This window comes from Gopherus flavomarginatus, chromosome 2 (assembly GCF_025201925.1).
Source record: "Gopherus flavomarginatus isolate rGopFla2 chromosome 2, rGopFla2.mat.asm, whole genome shotgun sequence".
Lineage (NCBI taxonomy): Eukaryota > Metazoa > Chordata > Testudines > Testudinidae > Gopherus > Gopherus flavomarginatus.
The window spans coordinates 89,706,573-89,728,650 of record NC_066618.1 but is presented as its reverse complement, the minus strand read 5'-3'; the positions used below and the strand labels follow the sequence as shown (position 1 = coordinate 89,728,650).

The following is a 22,078-nucleotide window of genomic DNA, read 5'->3' as shown; positions in this document are numbered from 1 at the left end:
TAGTGGCTGCTCAATAACTCCTCATTACAGCACTTCAGCATTCCACAGGCTGATATTAATAAGACTGGACCATACCATTTGTGGAAGAATGCTAAGGATACAGCAAAACTTACACACATTTCTTCTCCCTCCATGCAAATAGTTTTCATACCAGTTGGTAATTCTATCTATCCACCAGATGTTTGATCTGAATGTAGCATGAACAGCAGCAAATGTGTAAGGGAAGCTGAAACATATTAATCGGTGGCTGCCATTTTCAAAATATTTTCCCACAGCCAATTGCACCAGAACTCACAAAGAGTTCTGTAACCATCAGCAAGACCCATTTTCCCCCCTTTCTGCATTGTTCAAACAGCAGTTCAAAGCTACACCTTTCTTCAACAGGCAACTGCACTGGGAAGAGAATTCAAGTACAGTCTGGAACTTAGATGCATGAAACTGTACATCTCTCTACTGCATACACAAGGCAAGCAAAACACAGACCTGTTATTTTAAATACAATTTGCTCTGTGAGAAGGTGGGGGAAGTATGTTTGACTAACTGATTCTCTCTAAATCTGAGATTCCTTATTTTTCATGGATTAAAAAAGAAACAACCAAATGACCAATAGGATAAAATCGACAACACATAAATGTCACTTTGTATTTAAAAAACTCCAAGCTACTAATATCACCTTGAAGTGAGAGGTCCCTCTAATGCAGAGGTGGGCAAACTATGGCCCACAGGACCCTCCTGCCCAACCCCTGAGCTCTTGGCCCAGGAGGCTAGCCTCCAGCTCCTCCCCTGCTGTCCTCACTCCCCCAGCCCCCGCAGCCTCAGCTCACTGCGCCGCCGGCACAATGGTCTGGGCGGCGGCACAACTGCAGAGCCGCAGCCTGACCCAGTGCTCTGTGCTGCGCAGTGACATGGCTGGCTCCAACTGAGTGGCACAGCTGCCTGTCCTGGTTCTCTGGGCGGCTTGACTGTAGCGCCGCCAGCCACCGGTGCTCCAGGCAGCGCGGTAAGGGGGGAGGGAGCAGGGGGGTTGGATAGAGGGCAGGGGACTTTGGGGTGGTTGTCAGGGGGTGGGAGTGTGGATAGAGTTAGGGTTAGGGGTCAGGGCGGTCAGAAGCTGGGAAACAGGGGGGTTGAATGGGGCAGTCAGGAAGAACAGGGTAGTTGGATGGGGGTGGGGGGGCAGTCAGGGGCAGAGGTTCCAAGGGCAGTCAGGGACAGGGAGAAGGGGTGGTTGGATGGGGCAGGTGTCCCAGGGGGGAGTCAGGAATGAGAGGAGGGGTTGGATGGGGCAGTGGAGGGCAGTCAGGAGTGGGAGTCCCAGGGGTTCGTAGGGGACAGGGAGGGTTGGATGGGGCAGGAGTCCCTGGGGGTGTCAGGGGGCAAGAAGAAGGGGGGTTGGATGGGGGAAGGGGCCAGCCCAGTTTGCCCACCTCTGCTCTAATGCCAGTCATCTTGTAGAGATGCAGTGGTTACATTTACAATTCTTTGTGGCAACTGGTAGTTTCTTTCATATATTGCAGAAATTTTAGTGCACTGTTAACTTCTTTAGGCTTACAGAGGATATGGTAGAATAGTTTACTTTAGCAAAAAAAAAAATCCAAATTCAAGAAAATGTTTCCTTTAAAGAAAAATAAATGAATGTGAACCAGCAGGTATCATACACTGTTCCTCCCTCCCTTGGGAAGAGCATCAGAATAGCTGGTCCCAAGTTTAAAGTTTCAAATATAGAACCTGGATCTGATTGTGTGTGGTTATGAGTTTGAATTTTCAGAATAATCCCCGAAGGATGAATTTCCCCAAGCACTTCTTTTTGCTAAGCATAGAAGTGCTGGAAAAGATTTAAAGATGTTCCAAGCAGATCACCTCCTAAGTAATCCCCTCCCTGCCTCCCAGCAAACATCATGACACTAACATTTCATTTGCCACAATCACATTGTTCAGCCTTTGTCTGACACTCTGTAGCTGTCTTGTGTTACTTCCTTGTTCTCTGTCTACATCAATCTGTTTTCTCTTGTCTCATTCTTTGATTGTAAGCTATTCGGGGCAGGGACTGTCTTTTTTTGTTCTGTTTTTGTACAGCAACTAGCACAATGGAGTCCTGGTCCATGGCTGGGGCTCCTATGTGCTATGGTAACACAAATAATAAATTATAATAATAATAAGATGTCCATGCTCTGTGGTAATTACCTTTCACCTCAGAGGTAGATAAGCTTTAGCATTAAACATTAGCACAGTGTGTGTAAAGTACTTTGTGATGTCTGGATGAACATCGAGTTTCATCGAGTTTCCTGTCAAGTTTGGGCTGTATGAAAACTGGTGTTAGGAAAATGCCACCTTGAGGAACAAATATTTTATTTTTAATCTTCCTTGTATCGTTGTACCAGTTTGGAAAGGTGATACAATGTGTCAGAGGCAGCTGGTTTCTAGTGGTGGCTACAATGTGCTTCTGTCCTCTAGCAATATAAACCAGCTGACTGTTGCTCAAAAGACCGATGCCACAGTTATTTCCCATTGTAACTATAGGGAAAAGAACTTTACTATCTCATATGCTGCTGGGCAGGAACTTTGGCAAATGCTGGCTTTTATGTAGTAGCTGTCTGCAAAATTAGGCGGTGTTCTCCAGCCCCTTCTTAGCATACAAATGTCCATGTCACAAAAATCACTAGCCCTTTGTCAACAGACAGAGACCAAGGACTTAATGGAAATGGAGAATGGCCACGGGTGCCAAAGGTGGTACACAAGCTGATTTTGTGGCACTCACACTGCCTGGGTCTTGGCCATCAGTCTCGGGGGCTCCGCATTTTAATTTAATTTTAAATGAAGCTTCTTAAACATTTTAAAAATCTTATTTACTTTATATATAACAATAGTTTAGTTATATATAATAGATTTATAGAAAGAGACCTTCTAAAAATGTTAAAATGTATTTCTGGCACGCAAAACCTTAAATTAGAGTGAATAAATGAAGATTCGGCACACCACTTTCAGAAGTTGCTGACCTCTGGATTATATGATCACCTCTCTGGAGATAAAACTCTTTAGTTCAGGTTCGAGGCTGGGATAATTGGGAGAAGCCTTTACAGTCACAGCCCAAGCTATGCTGGGTGGGGAGATGATAACTGTTTTATTCATTATCTGGTGTCTTTTCTAGCACTAAATCAACTGTAAATAGTAGAAATAAACACTTATTACTATCTTCTTTATGGTTTTGTGGTTTGGAGAGGAGTGAGGAAGTTGTATATCTTAATTTACTTATCCCTCTGAAGCCCTCAAATACTAACCACAACCAAGCTATAGGCACAAAATGATCAAGCCTACAATTATCGAATTCATGGCTATGAGAGTTCTAGTGAAGAAAAAACAAAACTAAAATAATCAATACATCATATGTCATAATCCTTATCAGCAATAGGACATAAAACTGAGCTGTGGGAAGCTGGGAGAAAAAGAAGCAATTCATCTCTATAGAGTTTGGAGGCAGGCAATGACTTTACTGTGCCAATCTGCCTTCCTGATTTGAAATGATTACAACTGAAAACTCTGTCAGAAAACAAATCTTGGACTTCCCATTCCTGTCCAGCTCGATAGCACAACTTCTTTAGGACAGCTACCATGAAGAGTAATGTAATGCTGTCTCAAATCTGACAAACTTCCCACATGGTCTTGAAGTATATATTATTTGTACAGGAGAAAAGGGTGTGTTGGGGGCAGGGGCAGACTTGATCTGAAAAGAACATGAAACGGTCATAAAATATGGAGTAAATTAAAGGTTGATTTTTGCGCTCTGAACAAATGCCAAGGAAATGTAGTGAAAAACTAGGTTCTCTCTAGAATGTATTAGGATTTCGATCTGTATATTTCTCTTTTAAATTTCACACTATGCTTATGGATTCTCAAAGTGGCACTTTAAATGATGAGAAGGGGGAAACGTCTAAGCTGAAATACTCTTTTTCATTGCCCATGCTGTATGTTGAACCCAGTGTGCACGGATGCCATGCAGAAAGTGCTCTTGTTCCTTAAGAGCAATTTCATCCTCATCCTTTACAGCAATGCAGAATTGCACAATTTCATTGCTCTCTGACATTTTGAACTCTTCTGACAAAGGACATTTTTATCAGCTCAAAATTTTGCTTTACCAAATTAGTGTTTTATGTTTCTGACCATCTTTGTGAACAAAAAGGGGACTACAGAAATCAGTTGCTCTTAAAAAGCTTATTCTTTACCATCACAATTCAGCAAAGTATTTTAACATGTTCGTACGTCCTATAGGTTTTAATGGTACTTAAGCATGAGCTTGAAATTAAGCTTGTACTTAAATTCTTCGCTGAATAGGGATGGACTATTGAATCAGGACATATAAGAATGAGGAATATAATCCAATGAAAATTGATTTCAAATGCATAATTGTCAAATCTTCAGTAGTCCTGCCTCGACTGCATTCCTTTTTACCCATATTCCTAACAGAGAAGCACAATACATTCTGGGTACCATACACTGTTCTACATTTGGGGATACACACGTTATCAAAAAGAATACTGTATTCTACAGGAAACACCTGTGAGAGGTAATGTTTTGGACCACTGCATACTTATTTAAAATAACAATACTAGCAAACTGAACAGCTTGTTCTTTCGAGTACCATTTTGGGGGAGTTCCAGTAGAGACGTCATACACACAGGAGGTTTAAGTATCAGACACTAAGATACCCATATGAAAGCTTGAATGTACATGAGACACTTATGGGCAGTGCTTGGGGTGAGATATTTCACTACCTGTTCATCTCCATGTGATTTGCCAATTTCTTTCTCAAGACAAACCCTACTTTTGGGGTGCTTTGCTGCAGAAGCTTCAGACATGTCATTTTGAGTTCTCCTTCATCCACCCAGCTAGGTGGACTCTCACTTTCTCCTGAGAGGGGCTGACAATTATTGGATTGGTCTGAGTGAGATGAAATTCAGCCTATCCTTCCCTCCATTCAGATTCTGAGCAGCGTTTCTTCTTCCTTTATTGATAAATTGTATAGTTCAACTGCTTGACCGTGCTTTGGTTCATCACGAAATATAGCGAAGTGACCAAATAACCAATATCAGTCAGGTTTATTGCTCTAAGCCAATAATAACATAGTGCTGGAAAAAGGTTCAGTATGACACCAGTCTCTGGGAAGCCATCTCATGCACAGAAGGTGTGCTCCAAAAATTACTCCCCTAAATCCATCTTTTTATACCTTTCCGATTTACAAGTAAAAGCTACAGTGTGCGCCATTTGAATCTAGATTTAATGAATCAACTATCTGGTTTTTCCATGGTGTGCTCCCTTATATCTTTGTTCATAACACACCCACTCCAGGTCCCAAGAGCATGAAGACACTTCTTTGGTTTGCATCAGACTAGAATATTCTTATGTCTTAATCCTGACAGTTTCCTAATCTATTTAATCCAAAACTGACTTCAACAAATGCCAGGTGTTATGGGATACTTCGCATAAGTGAACAAGATTATAGTAAAGATAATGGAATTCCTTCTCCTGTACAGAAGCAGTTGCATGACACTGTCACTGGATCTAACAAGTCAATCACTACAGTCTTCTAGGACTAAAATTATTACTCTGAGAGACACTTCCAGAGGAGAACAGAGTCTCATCTACATGTACCACATGGCCTCAAAGACTGCAAGTCTCACCTCTGTGAAACTACTAGTTATAAACATCAGTTTCAACTGCTATGAAATTATGTGAGTCTTATCATTGCAGGCACTAAGCCAAATCCAAATCCTGATCACCTTATTCACATGATTGGACAGGGCTACTTGTGTGAACAAAGTGAGCAAGATTTGACCTATTGACATCAGAGTGAGAACACATTGGAGGAAGCCAACAAACAGGGCTTTTGAGCTGTGCTCCGGTTCTGCTTCAGCTCCAGGCAAAAACCTTCAGCTACACTGCTCTAGGGCTGCTCCGCGCCCCACTCCAAAGCCCTGCAAACAAAACTCAGAAAAACTCCTGATACAGTCTTTAAAATTGATATCTACTAATTAATGCAACTGTTCTAAAAAAAAGGATATTCCATCCATTCAGTAATATTTTCCAAAGGGGAGCCTCTTGCTATCTAATTTGCCTCTATTTAGGGTTTTGCACATCCCTTGCAGAGAATCTATGAGAGTTTGGGAAATGAATGAAACCACATGAATGGACTTGTTATCATAAGTATTTAGTACACTAATCTGGAACTCTCTCGCCTCCTGTTTCATAGTGTTCCTGTTTAAAATTGTTTGAGCCGTGAAACTGGGTGCTAAACAGCAAAAAAAAAACCCAGGGAAATCAGGACAGCAAGTCAGCAGAACTGTCTAAATCAGTCTTAGCTAACAAGTCTTATTGGCTTTACGGAAATTAGCGTGATAGAATGTCTGAGGAAATTCTGCTTTCACTGCTAGATACCAACTCTGTCAGCTGCCTCAAAGCATGTCAATGAACAGCAGCTCAGATGGAGCCAGTGGCCAAATGGATATGGTACAGCATCCAGTGGTCAACAACAACAACAAAAAGAGAGAGAGAAAGGGATTTTTTAAAAGAAGGGAGTGAGAGGAATGGACAAAGAAATTATATTCCCCCCCCAGCCCGTTTCTGGTTACAACTAAATAACTGTGGTTTGCAACAAGTATTGTTCTCAGCAGCATTCCAGCAGAAGAAGGAGAAAGGAAGAAAAAATATGAATACCTTGAGCCAAACCACGTCTTAAATTTTTCTCTCAGCACGACCCTATCCAAAACATACTACAGTGGAGAAACCAACAGACATATGGAAATAGCATAAGGGAGACAGAAAATAGCATTCACATTAGAAAAGACTGCAATCACACATTGATTTACACTATTAAAATATGCCAAGCATGTTCCCCTTCAGTTTCATCTTCTCAGAAACCAGCAGCAACCTTTTGTTTAAAGATTCATGTCTTTTCAGAGCATGTACGATGAACTCTATAATCACTGCAACCCAAGGCCTTCCAGGAACAGGAAAAGAACAATATTTTTTCCAAGCATTTGATAAGAATGAAATACAGCAGATCTCACATTGTGATTAAATCATATCTAAATTTTGAGCACTAAATAATAACAACCCCCTACAGTTCACAAAGTGCCAGTCATTGGGAAGGATCCCCGAAACCTTTACAAATTGTGAAATCGTGGTCCTGTACATTTCAATGGGGCTAGGATTTCGTCTCAAGAACTGCACCACTAATCAATTAAATGCAGCCACAGAAGTGCAAGAATCACTCAGTGCCACCCAACTGAATTAAAAAGAGACCTAGAGGTAGGCCAATAGGCAGCACTGCAGGCCAGTTATGGGGGTGCATTGGCAGAGAGGTTTGGGGAAACATGACTGACTAATCAACGGTATGAGCCCTATTTTTATACAGCTATATCTTGAAGTCCTTATTCAGACAAAATTCCCATTGAGCCACGAGGAGTTTTGATTGGATAAGGACTGATAGATAAAAATTGAGTAATTACCTCATGATTTAACCCATGCAATAAATACTGAGATACTCTACAGAAACAGAATATTTCCTTTTCTTTCCCATTTCTAACCAAATGTCTATTTCTGTTCTTTGAAATACTTCCTAAGTTTAGTTCATTTGGGGGCAGGGACTGTATTTGTACAGCACCTAGCGCAGTGGGGGCAGGGTCCACATCTGGGTTCCTTGGTGCTACACCAATACAAGTAATAATACATAATAATTGTGTGCTATTTTCAGAAAACCCAATTATGCTTCAAGGACAAAAGAAATCATGTTCATGCTGACTGGTACAGATACAAGAAAAATCTATGGTATGTGTAAAGTATATGCTTGCAATAGGTCAGATTCTGCATGATGAGTGGAATTTTGCTTTAGAAGAATTCAGGTGCAATGAAATGTCCAAAATCCTGGTCAGTAAGGCCTGAATATGTCAACGGGACTACTTGCCTTGCTGAATCCAGTTCTAAAAGAATAACTGTTGTACAGCATTAAATCCACATCTTTCTGTTAATGACCATATTGCAGCCCTCCACCATGCTCGGTATATATTATGTATATAATTAGTAAGGGGATTGCAGATGAAAGGTGTTTTATAAATGTAAAAATAATATTACTCTTTCTAATTGGGACATATTGAATTAGGATGACTGCTATATAGGAGGGTGCCCTGGAGACTGATTTAGCCTAATGATAATGAACAACTGCTGCTTAATCAGAACAGTATTAGCATATTCTGCGTAATAGATATCCACCTGCAAAAACCTGGTCTGAAGCCTAGCTATACATTTGGGCCTAGCTACTTTATGTACATGGTATATTAAACATTAAGGCTGAGGTATACAAAGTTGCCTTTGGGGACTTAGATGCACAACTCCCATTAAAAATAAATGGGAATTAAGTGTCTAAATCCACTAGGAGGATTAGAAAATCTCAGCCTAAAGGCTTTTTTATGGTCATTAACACAATATTAAGCAAATTAGAAAAAGCTGTAAATAATCTTTAAACACAGTGCTCCCAGACTGCTTGTATCATGAACATAGATAGTTTTTAAGCAAGATGGAGCTATTAGAAATAGACTCAGTAGCATCAGTGATAAATAAATACTCTGGATGGGATTTTCAAAAGTGTGTAAATGCTTTAGGAAAAACCAGTTACCCACCTTTTACTAACTGTTGTTCTTCAAGATGTGTTGTTCATGTCCATTCAAAGTAGGTGTGCGCACGCCGCGTGCACACCAGCCGCAAGATTTCCCCTAGTAGCGCCCGCAGGGTCAGCCCTGGCGCCCCCTGGAGTAGTGTCACTATGGCACCCTAGAAAGGGGCCTGCCGACCCTCTACCCCCTCAGTTCCTTCTTGCCAGCACTCGGACAGAGTGGCAGGAGGGTGGGTATTGGAATGGTCATGAACAACACATCTCGAAGAACAACAGTTACTAAAAGGTAGGTAACCATTTTTTCTTCATCGAGTGGTTGTTCATGTCCATTCAAAGTAGGTGACTTACAAGCCTAACCTTAGGTACCGGGGTCGGAGGTCCCTGCCGACTGAAACATTGCACAACCGAAGGTAGCATCATCCCTAGCCTGGCGTGTGATGGCATAGTGCGAAGTGAACGTGTGGATGGAGGACCATGTAGCAGCTCTACAAATCTCCTGAATCAGGATCTGAGCCAGGAACGCTGCGGAGGAGGCCTGCGCCCTGGTAGAGTGGGCCGTAACCGGAGGAATAAGGGTTTTGGCTATACGATAACACTCTCGTATTCAGGCAGCGATCCACGAAGAGATCCTCTGAGAGGAGACCAGGAGCCCCTTCATCCTATCTGCCGCCGCGATGAAGAGCTGGGTTGACCGTCTAAACGGCTTTGTCCGTTCAACATAAAAGGCTAGGGCCCTGCGGACATCCAGGGAATGCAGTCTCCTCTCCTTACCGGAAGAGAGTGGCTTTGAATAAAACACTGGCAGGAAGATATCTTGTCCCATGTGGAATTGGGAGACAACCTTGGGAAGGAAAGCCAGGTGAGGTCTAAGTTGGACCTTGTCCTTATAGAAGACAGTGTACGAGGGTTTGGATGTCAGTGCCCTGAGCTCTGATACCCTCCTTGCCAAGGTGATTGCTACAAGAAAAGCAACCTTGTATGACAGGTACAGCAGAGAGCATGAAGCCAGGGGCTCAAAGGGAGGACACGTGAGGACGGAGAGGACCAGGTTCAGGTCCCAGGTAGCAGCTGGTTGACGGACATGCGGGAATAGCCTGTCCATGCCCTTAAGGAAACGACTAACCAGCGGGTTTGCGAACACCAAGATGCCCTCTTCTCCCAGGTGGAAAGCTGAGATGGCCGCTAAGCGAACTCGAACCGAGGAGAGGAAAAGGCCCAACTGTCTCAGGTGAAGCAGATAGTCTAAGCTAACAGGAATCGGGGCCCGCAATGGTTCCTGTCCTCGCTGACCAGACCAGATGGAGAAGCGTTTCCATTTGGCCAGGTAGGTGGCCCTGGTCGAAGGTTTTCTGCTACCAAGCAGCACTTGCCTGACCTGTTGGGAACATTGCTTCTCCACCGGGTTCAACCATGGAGCAACCAGGCTGTGAGCTGGAGAGATTGCAAGTTCGGGTGGTGAAGGCAGCCCTGGTCCTGTGCGATCAGGTCCAGCAGCCCGGGCAGCGTCAGGGGCGCTCTGGTGGACATGTGCAGGAGCAACGTGTACCAATGTTGGCGCGGACACGCCGGTGCCATCAGGATTACATGGGCTTGATCCCTACGAATCTTGAGAATTACCCTGTGTATCAAGGGAAATGGAGGAAAGGCGTAGAGCAGCCCTTTCTTCCATGACAGATGCCTTCCTCCTGACAGAGAACCCGGGCTGTGGCCCCGGAGGGAGCAAAACAGCCGACACTTCCTGTTTTCCTTTGAAGTAAACAGGTCTAACTGGGGATGACCCCAGAACCGGAAGATTGAGCGCATTACGTCCTGATGAAGGGACCACTCGTGAACCCGGAAAGAGTGGCTGAGGGCGTCCGTCAGGCCGTTCTGTTCCCCTGGGAGATAGAACATCATCAGGGTAGCATTCTGAATGCAAAAGTCCCACAGCGCGAGGGCTTCCCTGCACAGGGGAGAGGAGCATGCACCCCTCTGTTGATATAGAAGACAGCTGACGTGTCGTCCATGAGGACTGAGACACATCTGCCGGCCAGGTGGGATTCGAAGGTAAGACAAACCAGGTGAACAGCTCTCAGCTCCCTGACGTTGATATGTAACTTGAGGTCCTCCTGTGACCACAAGCCATGTCCTGAGATCCCCCAAGTGCGCTCCCCATCCCTGATCCGAGGCATCTATCACCAGGGAGAGGGAGGGTTGAGGGGTGGCGAAGGGAACACCCAAGCACACCTTCTGTAGGTTGAGCCACCATTGGAGAGAGCTCAGCACCACCTGGGGACGAGTCACCACTGAGTCCAGGGGATCCCTGGCCGGGCGGTATACCGTCGCTAGCCAGGATTGTAGTGGGTGGAGCCAGAGTCTGGCATGGCTCACCACATTGGTGCACGCTGCCATGTGGCCCAACAGCTTGAGGCAGTTTCTTGCCGTGGTGGTCGGGGCGCAGTGCAGACCGAGAATGATCTCGGACATGGACCGGAACCTGGACTCCGGAAGATATGCTCTGGCGTGTGTTGAGTCCAGGACCGCCCCTATAAATTCTATCCTTTGGGTAGGAGACAGGGTGGACTTGGCCTCCTTTAAGAGGAGGCCGAGCTCGAAGAAGGTCCACCAGATGAAAAGCACTGAGCTTCCTTGGAGTGGCCCTTTATAAGCCAATCGTCCAAGTAGAGGAATACCTGAATACCCCGCTTGCGCAGAAAGGTTGCCATGACTGCCATGCACTTCGTGAAGACCCTTGGTGCCGTCGATAGGCCAAACGGGAGCACTGAGAACTGCAGATGGGCATCGGCCACGACAAACCTGAGGTACCAACAGTGTCGGGGGATTATGGCAATATGGAAATATGCGTTCTTTAAGTCGAGGGCGGCATACCAATCTCCTGGATCCAAGGAGGGAATGATCGCAGACAGGGAGACCATGCAGAACCTGAGCTTTTTCACAAACTTGTTCAGCTGCCACAAGTCCAGGATGGGTCTGAGGCCCCCTGTTGCCTTCGGTATTAGAAAAAACCGGGAGTAGAAGCCTCTGCCCCTGAGCTCCTGAGGAATTTCCTCCACTGCCCTGCTATGGGAGGGACCGCACTTCCTGAATTAGAAGTTGCTCGTGAGAGGGGTCCCTGAAGAGGGACGGGGAGGAGGGCTAGTGGGGCGGAAGGGAGGAGAACTGGATAGAATATCCCGTCTACCATGCAAAGCACCCAACTGTCCGAATTGATTCGGGACCAGGCATGGCAGAAGGGGGACAGAGGTGACCCAAAGGTAGGGAAAGAAGGATCCGGAGTCCTGATCGGTAGGCCGTCCTCAACTGTACCATCAAATAGGGGGCCTAGGACCTGGCGACGGTCTCGGTTGGCCGGATGCCTGGCCAGAGGAGTGGTGCTGGTGGCGCCTTCAACCGTTCCTGCCCCGTCTGCGCCCAACCGCTGGACGATTCTGAGGCTGGTAAGGGCGCGGGACCGCTTGCGGCCTAAACTGCCTACGTTGGGTTGCTGGGGTATGAAGGCCCAGCAAGCGAAGCGTAGCCCTCAAGTCCTTTAGACTATGAAGACGCTTATCCGTTTTGTCCGAAAACAGCGTCCTTCGAAAGGGAGGTCCTGGATAGTCTGCTGGACCTCATAGGGGAGGCCCGAGTCCTGAAGCCAGGCTCCTCACCTCAGGACCAGACCTGTTGCCATGGAGCGTGAGGTCAAGTCCACTGCATCTAGGGCAGCCTGAAGGAAGGCTCAGGAGATTAGCTTTCCCTCTTCCACCAAGGCTGAAAACTCTGCCCTCGAGTCCTGGGGAAGGAGCTTGGCAAACTTCGACATGGCCGAACATGTGTTATGACCATATCAGCTTACGACAACCTGTTGGTTGGCTATTCGTAGTTGAAGGCCAGTCGTGGAGTACACCTTTCTACCAAAGAGGTCGAGCCTTTTGGAGTCCCTGTTCTATGGCGTTAACCCTTGAAACCCTTGACGCTCCCTTGGTTGGCCGCATCTATCACCAGGGAGTCCGGGGAAGGGTGGGTGTACAAATGCTCATGCCCCTTCGAGGGCACAAAATAACGCCTGTTTTCTTGGCAGTAGGGGCCAATGAGGCTGGCGTTTGCCATAAGGTGTGGGACGTGTCCTCTATGGTCTTGATTAATGGTACAGCCACCTTGGATGGTCCCGATGGAGCCAGGATGTCCAATACTGGATCTACGTCCACCTCAATTTCCTCAGCCTCGATTGTGAGGCTCTGAACCGCTTGCCTGAGCAGTTGCTGAAGGATCTTAGTGTCTTCCAGGGCCAGTGCCGTGGTCGTGCCCGCGACCGCCTCATCCGGGGAAGAAGAGGAGGAAATCACTTGGATCGGCCCATTCTCTGGCACTTCCAGCCCTTCGGGTTCTGGTGGCACATGGTACCGAGGTTGCAGGGCCAGTGCCGGTTCCAAATGCGGCACCACGGCCGGTACCGGGGATGCCAGTGAACGACTTGGCGAGTCTGGCGGCACCTGTTGATCATGAACCGTGGTCGCCGCTGGTGCTGATGCCTGGCTAGGGGGTGCTGAACTCAGATGCAGCACACCCCTGCCCGGCGACGGTGCCGGTGGAGGAGGCAACTGCACCAGGGCCACCGATGCCGAGGAGACCGAGGCCGACCTGGAGCGAGGACCAAACGCCTGGCCCACCGACTGGTGGCAGACCCAGGGGGTCCAAAATGGCCACTGAGAGGGCAGTTGCCATTGCTGCTGCCACTGTGGTGGGTGCCGCTGGTGGCTCACCCCCGAAGTCGATCTCCTGCTCCACGACTGGCTAGATTGGTAGGAGTCTGCCTCTGAGTTTGAGGTCTCTGAATAAGAGGACCTGGGGGGAGCAGCACCCGTCGTCACTGGGGAGCGGCGCGGAGGCGGGGAGCTGTCTCTCTGGTCCGGTGCTTCCCAGGTGGCGCGGGACGGAGAGGGAGGTGACAGCATGGCCGACTTGTCCCTAGACTGTACGGGGGGAAGAGCTATGGTCGGCAACTCCCTGTCCTTGTATTGTATGCACGCTGCAAAAGCTAGATATAAAAGGTGGGGATAAAGAAAAGGTGGTGGTCTTGTCTATTAATTGTATACCTTTTTGGATATTGTCTTTGACCCCAAATTATTATTAAAACATTTACATATTTCAAAATGTCATATCTGATGAGATTTTGCTGAGGAAAAACCCCACTGGAGTTTCAAGGAAAATCTGAATTAGTTTAAAGCTGACATCAACATCACAGTGAGAGACCTAACTTAATGCTGGCGAAGGTATCACAGCAAGTCAAACCACAGAAACTGTGAAATACTGCTACTAGTGAATTCAAAGAAAGTCAGACTCCCTCATTTTTGTTGGCCAAACCCACAAATTCCAGTTGCCTAACTCCCCTAATGGATTCCATACTAATGGGACATGGGAACATCTCTTTTCAGACTGAGACACTTACTGTTGCATCTTCAGGATTCCCATTAGACACTTCCACAATCCTGAGTGTTGTGTCCACCCTCACCTTCGCCCTTGTCACAAACTGGATGACTGATGAACTGTCCTGAGAATTAAAAACAAAAGTTAAACAACCTTTTTCAATTTAATAACATTATATGCTCCAGGGCAGCTATATTGGCAATTGAGTGCTACGCTGATTAATACTGCCTGAAATCACATGCACCTTGAGCTGGGGACATGGATGGACAAAGTACAGTGCATTATCTCAGACTGAAATTAAACCCATCACACAAAACTTTGGACTTTTCTTTTTTTTAATTTGGTTTTGGGCTGTTTCTAAGGCTACCCCAACCTCACAACACAACAGAAAATCACAGCACATTGCCAATCAACATAGACAAGCTAAATCTTGACCACACTGGTTCCCAAGTAGTTAGAAACAGATATTTGGAAGCTGGGATAGACTTATATATGGTATATGATAAAACTGTTTAATTATTTAAAGTAATTCCAGACACAGCACACTGCATAAAGCTGAAGTATTTGATTTATATTTCCATTAGTAACAGTGACTTTGCCTTGTATTTTATACAGAATGTTTAAACACAACTTTTCCAGCCAGTTGCCTTTTTAAACACATTATTTACTCTTATACAGTAGATGTTTATGTAAGGTTGCTTTTGATTTAGGACTAGATTGCGCTATTGCCGTGTTCTGAGGACAATGCATAGCCATCTTGCCAGGTGGAAAACTGAGGGGCATCATGCACCCACTCCCCAATATAGGCAACCCACTCTGTTGGGGGGTGAGGAAACACTGCTCCACCTAAACCCTGCCCCCCTTCTGGCAAGTTGCTCCCAAGGGGAAGCATTTAGGATGCAGCCTCTGCCCTCCTCCCAAGCATCAGGGCTGTCCAAGTGTGAAGGGCTACTCAACTCCCTTCCCTCTCAGTTTGCACCCACATAAGGTGAGGGAAAAATCTGGCCCTTAGTGAATAAACAGAGTGGTGTATTCTCATAATTACAACTCAAATGAATTTAATGAACTCTTTACCACACTAGCATCAACACTGCAAGAATAAACTGGTGGTTGGGGACACAAGTATCCATTTAAATGTGAAGTTCACTATTCTATGTGGGTGACACCATGACAGATATGACAATTTCCTGCACTTTCTTGGACAATTTTTCTTGAATTAATGTGTATGTGTTATTGCGGGATTGTATGTAACTACTCTAGCAGACATGGATAATGTAAACCTTGGGAAGCACTGGGAGCTTCAAAGGACTATACTGAACAACAGACCAGCCAAGAATAAATTTTTGGGACAAACAAACTTAAAATGGGTTTCCCAGAAAATAGCTGGGAGGAGGCAATAAAATTATCCTGCTCCAGACCTATCCTTTAGAAGCTAGGCCCTAAGGAGAAACCAGTTGTCTGGCTGATTACCTGTTCATGGTCTCTGCAAAAGCACAGACCCAAACTAGATAAAACAGTGACTCACAGATTCATGGGTGAGCTTGTTCTGAGCCATAGCTATTATGAACTTGTGACCACAGGGAAAAAACCTTCAGTGTGGTCTGAAGGACTGGTAACCTGACAGCCTTTGTTGGGGTGATCTTAGGTAAGCTTATTAGCATGCATGTAGTTTTTTTAAATGATTTTAACATTTTTCTCTATAATGCTTTTACCTTAAGAATAAATGTACTTGCTTAGAGCTGTGTGGTATCTTAACTGTGGCACTCAGACTCACTATAGCCTCTAAAGAAGAAAGGAAAAGCAGCCTGCTGAGACAGTCTGCGTTCTGGCGGAATTCACAGTACAGGCAGGGAATGATGCAGAATGGGAAAAAAAAACCCTGTCAGAAGGGAGATCCATGTCTCCATTCAAGAGAGGTGACAGCTGGGGAGTTGGAAGCCTGAGAATGGGTGCACTTTGGGATCATAGAGGAGGAAATACAGGTGCAGTTGCCCTGAACTGTGACAGATACACTTGCAGAGGATCTGCACTGGACATCCCATGGGCCTGGTGCAGACCTTCTGAACAGAGCTGAATTTGACAGTGTATGCAAATACATGTTTAGTGTACTCAGTTACCTGCTTGCATATGTAGGGGTATTGTATATGAGCACAACTTAAAACATTTGGCTCCATCTATGTGCTCTTTCTTCAAACATGGACAAACAGCAGCATGCAAGGTGATTTCAGCTGGAAAGACTATGAAGACATCAACTGGTGTCTACCTAATCTTTAGGAAAAGACCTCTCAATTTTTATTTTTAATCTAATAGCTGTCACCAACAGATTTATCTAACAGATTTATTTTATTATCCTCCTACTCTGATTATCTTACAGTATCATGATCTGATAAACCTTAGCTGTAGCTAAATTGTAAGCTACAAGAATATCCCCCAAAAAAACTCATCTACAAAATAAGTGGAAACGTAGTAAACCTTCTTACAGTTTACAAATCTTGTTATTTCATTCACTGACAGAACAGAACATTGCTTAGCCTGCTATCATATTTCTCATCATGAATGTTATGTTTATTCTTATCTTGAGTCTTCTTATGATGGCTATGATGTTTTCTTTTTGTATAACAAATATTTGAAGTAACAGATTAAAAAAAATGATCAGGCTTCTACCCTTGTATCTCAGTCACAAACAGATAAGGATAAATACACAGCTCATAGTTTATGCACACTTACTCTGCTCATTATCTGAATGTTTTAAAAACCTCATAACTTTAACACTGCACATATGGCTGTTTTTGTTTGATTTTATTTCTAAATGTATTAATTTCTAAATGTAATTATTTCTTTTTCTTTTTTAATGTGCTTAAGAAAAATCAGTAAAATCTACGATTACATCTCCAGATCTACTGTTCACAAGGCGTAAAGTCTTATTTTATAATTGTTTATAACACACACAAAGGGGTGAGCATCCTCAGCTCCCATTGAATTTAGTGGGAGTTGAGGCCTCACAGCACCCTCCAGGATTGACATCTTTCAGTTACCATTTTCTGGAATTTTCCAGCCACTGCCATTGCAGCTGAACTTTTACATAAAGTAATGTGTTAATCTAAAGAGTTTCCAAGTGTGCCAGAGTTCCCAAAACCAGTTAATTTCTAAATATCAGCATTTTGGCAATGACTGGGTATTAGAATAAATGGGGTCAAATACTGCAAGTATTGCAAAAATTGAAAATTTACAAAAAAAATAAAAATAAAAGCATGACAGCCTTAAATAAGAGTTTCCAGGAACTATCTATGAATCCTGCGCATTCCCTCCTGACTCCACCTGTGCATACGCACACATATACACATACCCCATTCTTCTGAAATGAGGGAAAGACCTTTTTCAAGTATGAAAAGTTCTCCACTGTCATTTGAATCCCAGCTCAGACTAAAAGGCTTCTCATATGCTTCTCTATGAAATCCTTATTCATTCACAGTATAGGATGACGTGTCTAGTAAAGCCATCTTATAGCGAGTCATACAGCAATTAGAGTGGTTGAAAAGTGCCAGCTGTTTTTCATAGGATATTTAGAATCAAAATTTTCTATATTTCTTGCCATTTTTATTTATTTTTTCAATGAAAAACGAAAACCTGAAACAATTTAAGTTTTCAAAACTCACTTCAGTAAATAATTGTGGGCTTCAGTAAAATGTTTTGGTTTTTGAAAAAACAAAAATTGAACATTTTAACCAAAATCTGAAATTTTTAAACACAAATAATGTTCAATTTTTTGTTTCAACAAAAACAATTAGAAAATTTTGACCATAATGAAAATTTCAAATGGAAATTTTTATTGATAAACTTAAAACTTTTCAGTGAAAAAAATTAAACTAGTTGCACTAGACACAGAGGGAGGCAATATTCAATGCTTCATATATATTTCAATATATAAGTATATTTAAATTAGTATTTAGCATATGAGCTAGAAAGAGGCAGAAGCACTTACCTTCTTTAATATCTCTGTATTTAGCAGCATGTAAACATCTATATTGCGGGATTCTGCTTTTGCTAGTGAGCTTAAGTTACAGCGTACAATTAAGCAGGACCTGCCTGGTCTTTCACAGTCCTAAGGGAAATAAGTAAAAGGCTGTAAGATGTATTAGGAAGGGAGGAAATCGTTCATTTTAAAACTAATAAGCAATACTAAACATTCCTGCTGATTGAATGAAAACAGTCATTTGATGAATCAGTGAAACTGACTGTACACCTTCCTTATACAAAACAGAGTCTGTTTTCAGAATCTGCAGAATCATAATCATTCCAGAACTTCATAAAAATGTGTCACAGGAAATTCATCCCTGAACTGAGGTCAGTGCACTTAAACTGGAATTGGACACAGAATATGCATTGTACTGGGCCTCTCTGCCCAGGGATAAATTTCAGCCATGGCAAGTAAACCCTGATATCTGTTAGTTCCTGGTCAGAATACCTCCACTAAGATAAAAGGATTAGAGAAAAATTTATTGAAGAAAAACATTTTCAACAAGAATCTATGTATTTCTATTGTATATACATTACATTGCTCCAAGTCAAGCTGCAAATACGCTTTGAAGCTCTGCCCTTACTGCCTGATGCAAAGTGCAAAGAAAACAATGGAAAGACTCCCAATGACATCAATGGGCTTTGCATCAGCTCATTAGCTGGTTACATTGATTTTATATAATTTTTCACCCACTGCATTTCTTCGAACTGTATCAATCTTTTTTCTTTTAGCATCAGAAGATATTATTCAATCTTTAATACTTGTGTTATTTTTTATTGTCTGTAAAAACATACAGACATCAAAGCTTCCAGTGAGGGACTGGATCTCTGAGGACTACACAAATAAAATGTAAATCTTATTTTAGATTACATGAAAGTTACTCTGAAAAGAAAAAATTAATTGACTTATTCACATTCCTCTTACAAACACATTTATAATATATGACCATTTTAAATTTCAGTCACATGTGGAATTTCTTACCAGTACTTTCCTGCCAGACTTGGTAAAAAAAGCAAAGATGGTATGAAAAATATTGTCATTTTCTTGAGGAATGACACATGGGTTAGGGTTTTTCTGAAAAGAGCAGTTTCCTTTCTCCTGAGCAACCTGAAAAGACAATGAAGATCATCGAGACATGTGAAAAGTCAATTTACAGAACTTACAACATTGCATAATATGTGTCTATGAACCTTAGAACACTTCAAGTGTCAACTTGCACAGGGTCACTGTTCTATAACAGAAACTCCTATCAGGCCTGACAAACTCCCCACACCTAACACACCACTTTCAGGGTTCTTATCCATAAATAGTGTCTTGTACAGTATCAAATGAAAGTCAGTGATCCCACCCTGCCTGCTCTAGCTCCGCTTTTTAAATTTCACACAGATAAAACATGGTGTGCACTGGGAAAATCTGCCAGAAGAGAAGTAATCAAAAAGAGAAAAAGGAAAGATCTGGCATGATTAGGGATTGATTGTGCCCAGAGATAACAGGGGTATGAGGTACACATTCATTTATATCTTACAAAGTCTGACCAAGTGTTTGCACATGCAAGTCACATAACAATTTAACTTGACATGGTTTGATAACCAAAGCAATATAAAAGTCCAATCCTTCCTTCTCTAAAATATCAGGAAAAGTAGGTGTCTACTTTAAACCCATAAATTGCTATACTGGAACAGGCCAATGGATCCTCTCATTTGAAAGCCTGTATCAGACAGAGGCCAATACTAGATGTTTCATAATAAGGTGTAAAATCCCCATCCTTTTCCTACTTGTGAGAGACATTTGTCTGGCATACTTTGCAAGCACTGGCGTGCACAGCAGTCGCTATGTATTCAACCATATTCATTCTTTAGCGTACATTGCATGCATCTGGGAGGGGATGTGGCAGTGCATGCTGAGTAGCATGTTTTTGAGAACTGGTTATCACGAGGTTGCGCAGAGCCACAGAACCAGTAGCAAAAACCTGCCAACAGGTACCTTATTCTAAGCTACTCTAAATGGTTTCTTCCAATGATTGTTCTGTCCTGATTGCAGTTTGGCATGAGTCCTGCAAACCACACTATGCCCTCATACAATGCCATACAACACAGGGGAGCTGCTCCCTCTGTTGCCTAACTCCCGCTCCCCCCACCCCACCCCACTCCTAAAGGGTCTGGAGGACCACTAATTCATAAAGACCTTCAATACATTTGTGTGGCAATACTGAGAAAGGCAAGCACCTGTAACTTATAGGTATGGCCCTACCAAATTCGCGGTCCATTTTGGTCAATGTCACAGTCACAGGATTTTAAAAATTGTAAATTTCATGATTTCAGCTATTTAAATCTTAAATGTCACGGTGCTGTAATTGTAGGGGTCCTGACCCAAAGAGGAATTGTGGAGAGGTCACAAGGTTATTGTGGGGAGGTTGCGGTACTGCTAGCCTTACTGCTGCGCTGCTGCTGGTGGTGGCTCTGCCTTCAGAGCTGGGGAGCTGGAGAGTGGTGCCTGCTGGCCAGGAGCCCAGCTCTGAAGGCAGAGCTACTGTCAGCAGCAGCACAGAAGTAAGGATGGCATGGTATAGTATTGCCACCCTTACTTCTATGCTGCTGCGTGCAGAGATGGGCCTTCAGTCAGCAGCTGCCACTCTCTAGCCACTCAGCTCTGAAGGCAGCAGTACAGACATAAGGGTGGCATGATACGGTATTGCCACCTTTACTTTTGTGCTGCTGCTGCTGCTGGAGCGCTGCCTTCAGAGCTGGGTGTCTGGCAAACAGCTGCCGCTCTCTGGCTGCCCGGCTCTGAATGCAGCACAGAAGTAAGGGTGGCAATACCGTGACTCTCCTGAAATAACTTTGTGACCCCCTCCTGCAACTTCCTTTTGGGCCAGGGCCCCCAATTTGAGAAACGCTGGTCTCCCCAATTAAATCTGTATAGCATAGGGTAAAAGCACACAAGAGACCAGATTTCATGGTCCATGATACATTTTTCATGGCCGCGAATTTGGTAGGGCCCTACTTATAGGATATGTATTGTTGTTTTTCATAGTTGCCATGAGCCAGAATCTGCAGTACTTGTTGGGAAGGGGAGGTATGAAGAGGCTGGAGATTGAGGACCAATTTTATAAAGTGAACTAATGGGTTTATCATCTTTCTTCTGTTTCTCTCTAGAAAACAGGGACTGTTTTGTAAAGAGAAAGAGTCTGCAGGGAACAGGTAACTACTGGGTGAGTCCAAGAATAGTCAAGCGGTGCCCTGGCTGCTCTCCTGACTGCCAGAACCTTGCCACATTGAAAATCATTATTGAGGCCCCTGTTTCAAAAAACACATCTAAAATTTGTATCTGCACAGACCTTTGATGCACTTTGGACAAGTTTAATTTTCAACTCAAAGATCTTTGCAAAATAGGCATCATTCTGAAGACAGAGAAAAAGCACAAGCTGACATACAACATGCACTCTTTCAAAGAGTTCTTTGAACATTTTATTCTAAGTGAATTATTATTATCATAAATTCATAGAATGATCTTATTTCTACAGAGACAAATTGTTCTTGAATATAAAACAATCCTGGCCATTTCAAATTCCTTCATGTCTAGTCTCGATTTCTTACCCTGCAAGGTGAATTGCATGGCATAACACTGTATTTCTGTAAAACTTTCTACAAGATGAAAATTTTAAAGGGACTGTGATGCATGTTCTCTCTATTTTTTATTTCAGCAGCTAGATGTCATAGTCTACAGTGACAGAAAAATGGAAGAATTATGAAACCTTCAGTTTAGAACTGCACACATTCCTGCTACCCAGCAGTAATATGTGTGGATGGAAAAAAAATTGTCAATTTTTTTTTTTGGTGAAATGGAAATTCACAAAAATTCCAGCTCTGGGCTTTCAGTTTTGAACTGATTTTTTTGTAGGGAAAGGGGTGTTGTTTTTCTAATTAAAACCTGAAAAGAAATTGAAGAAAATTTTCAACAGCTAAAAATTATTTGCATCAAAAAATTTTAAG

General features: G+C 43.5%; 1 protein-coding gene across 1 annotated transcript in view; it reads right to left on the bottom strand.

Moving 5' to 3' along the window:
• The window catches only part of ITGA9 (integrin subunit alpha 9), a 291,817-nt gene that overhangs the window by 25,909 nt on the left and 243,830 nt on the right, over positions 1–22,078 (bottom strand). The window contains exons 24-26 of the mRNA XM_050938116.1: positions 19,068–19,193; positions 18,051–18,170; positions 14,091–14,192 (exon numbers count right to left, since the gene is read on the bottom strand). Coding sequence (XP_050794073.1) covers positions 14,091–14,192; positions 18,051–18,170; positions 19,068–19,193 — 348 coding nt within the window. The remainder of the gene's footprint in view (positions 1–14,090; positions 14,193–18,050; positions 18,171–19,067; positions 19,194–22,078) is intronic.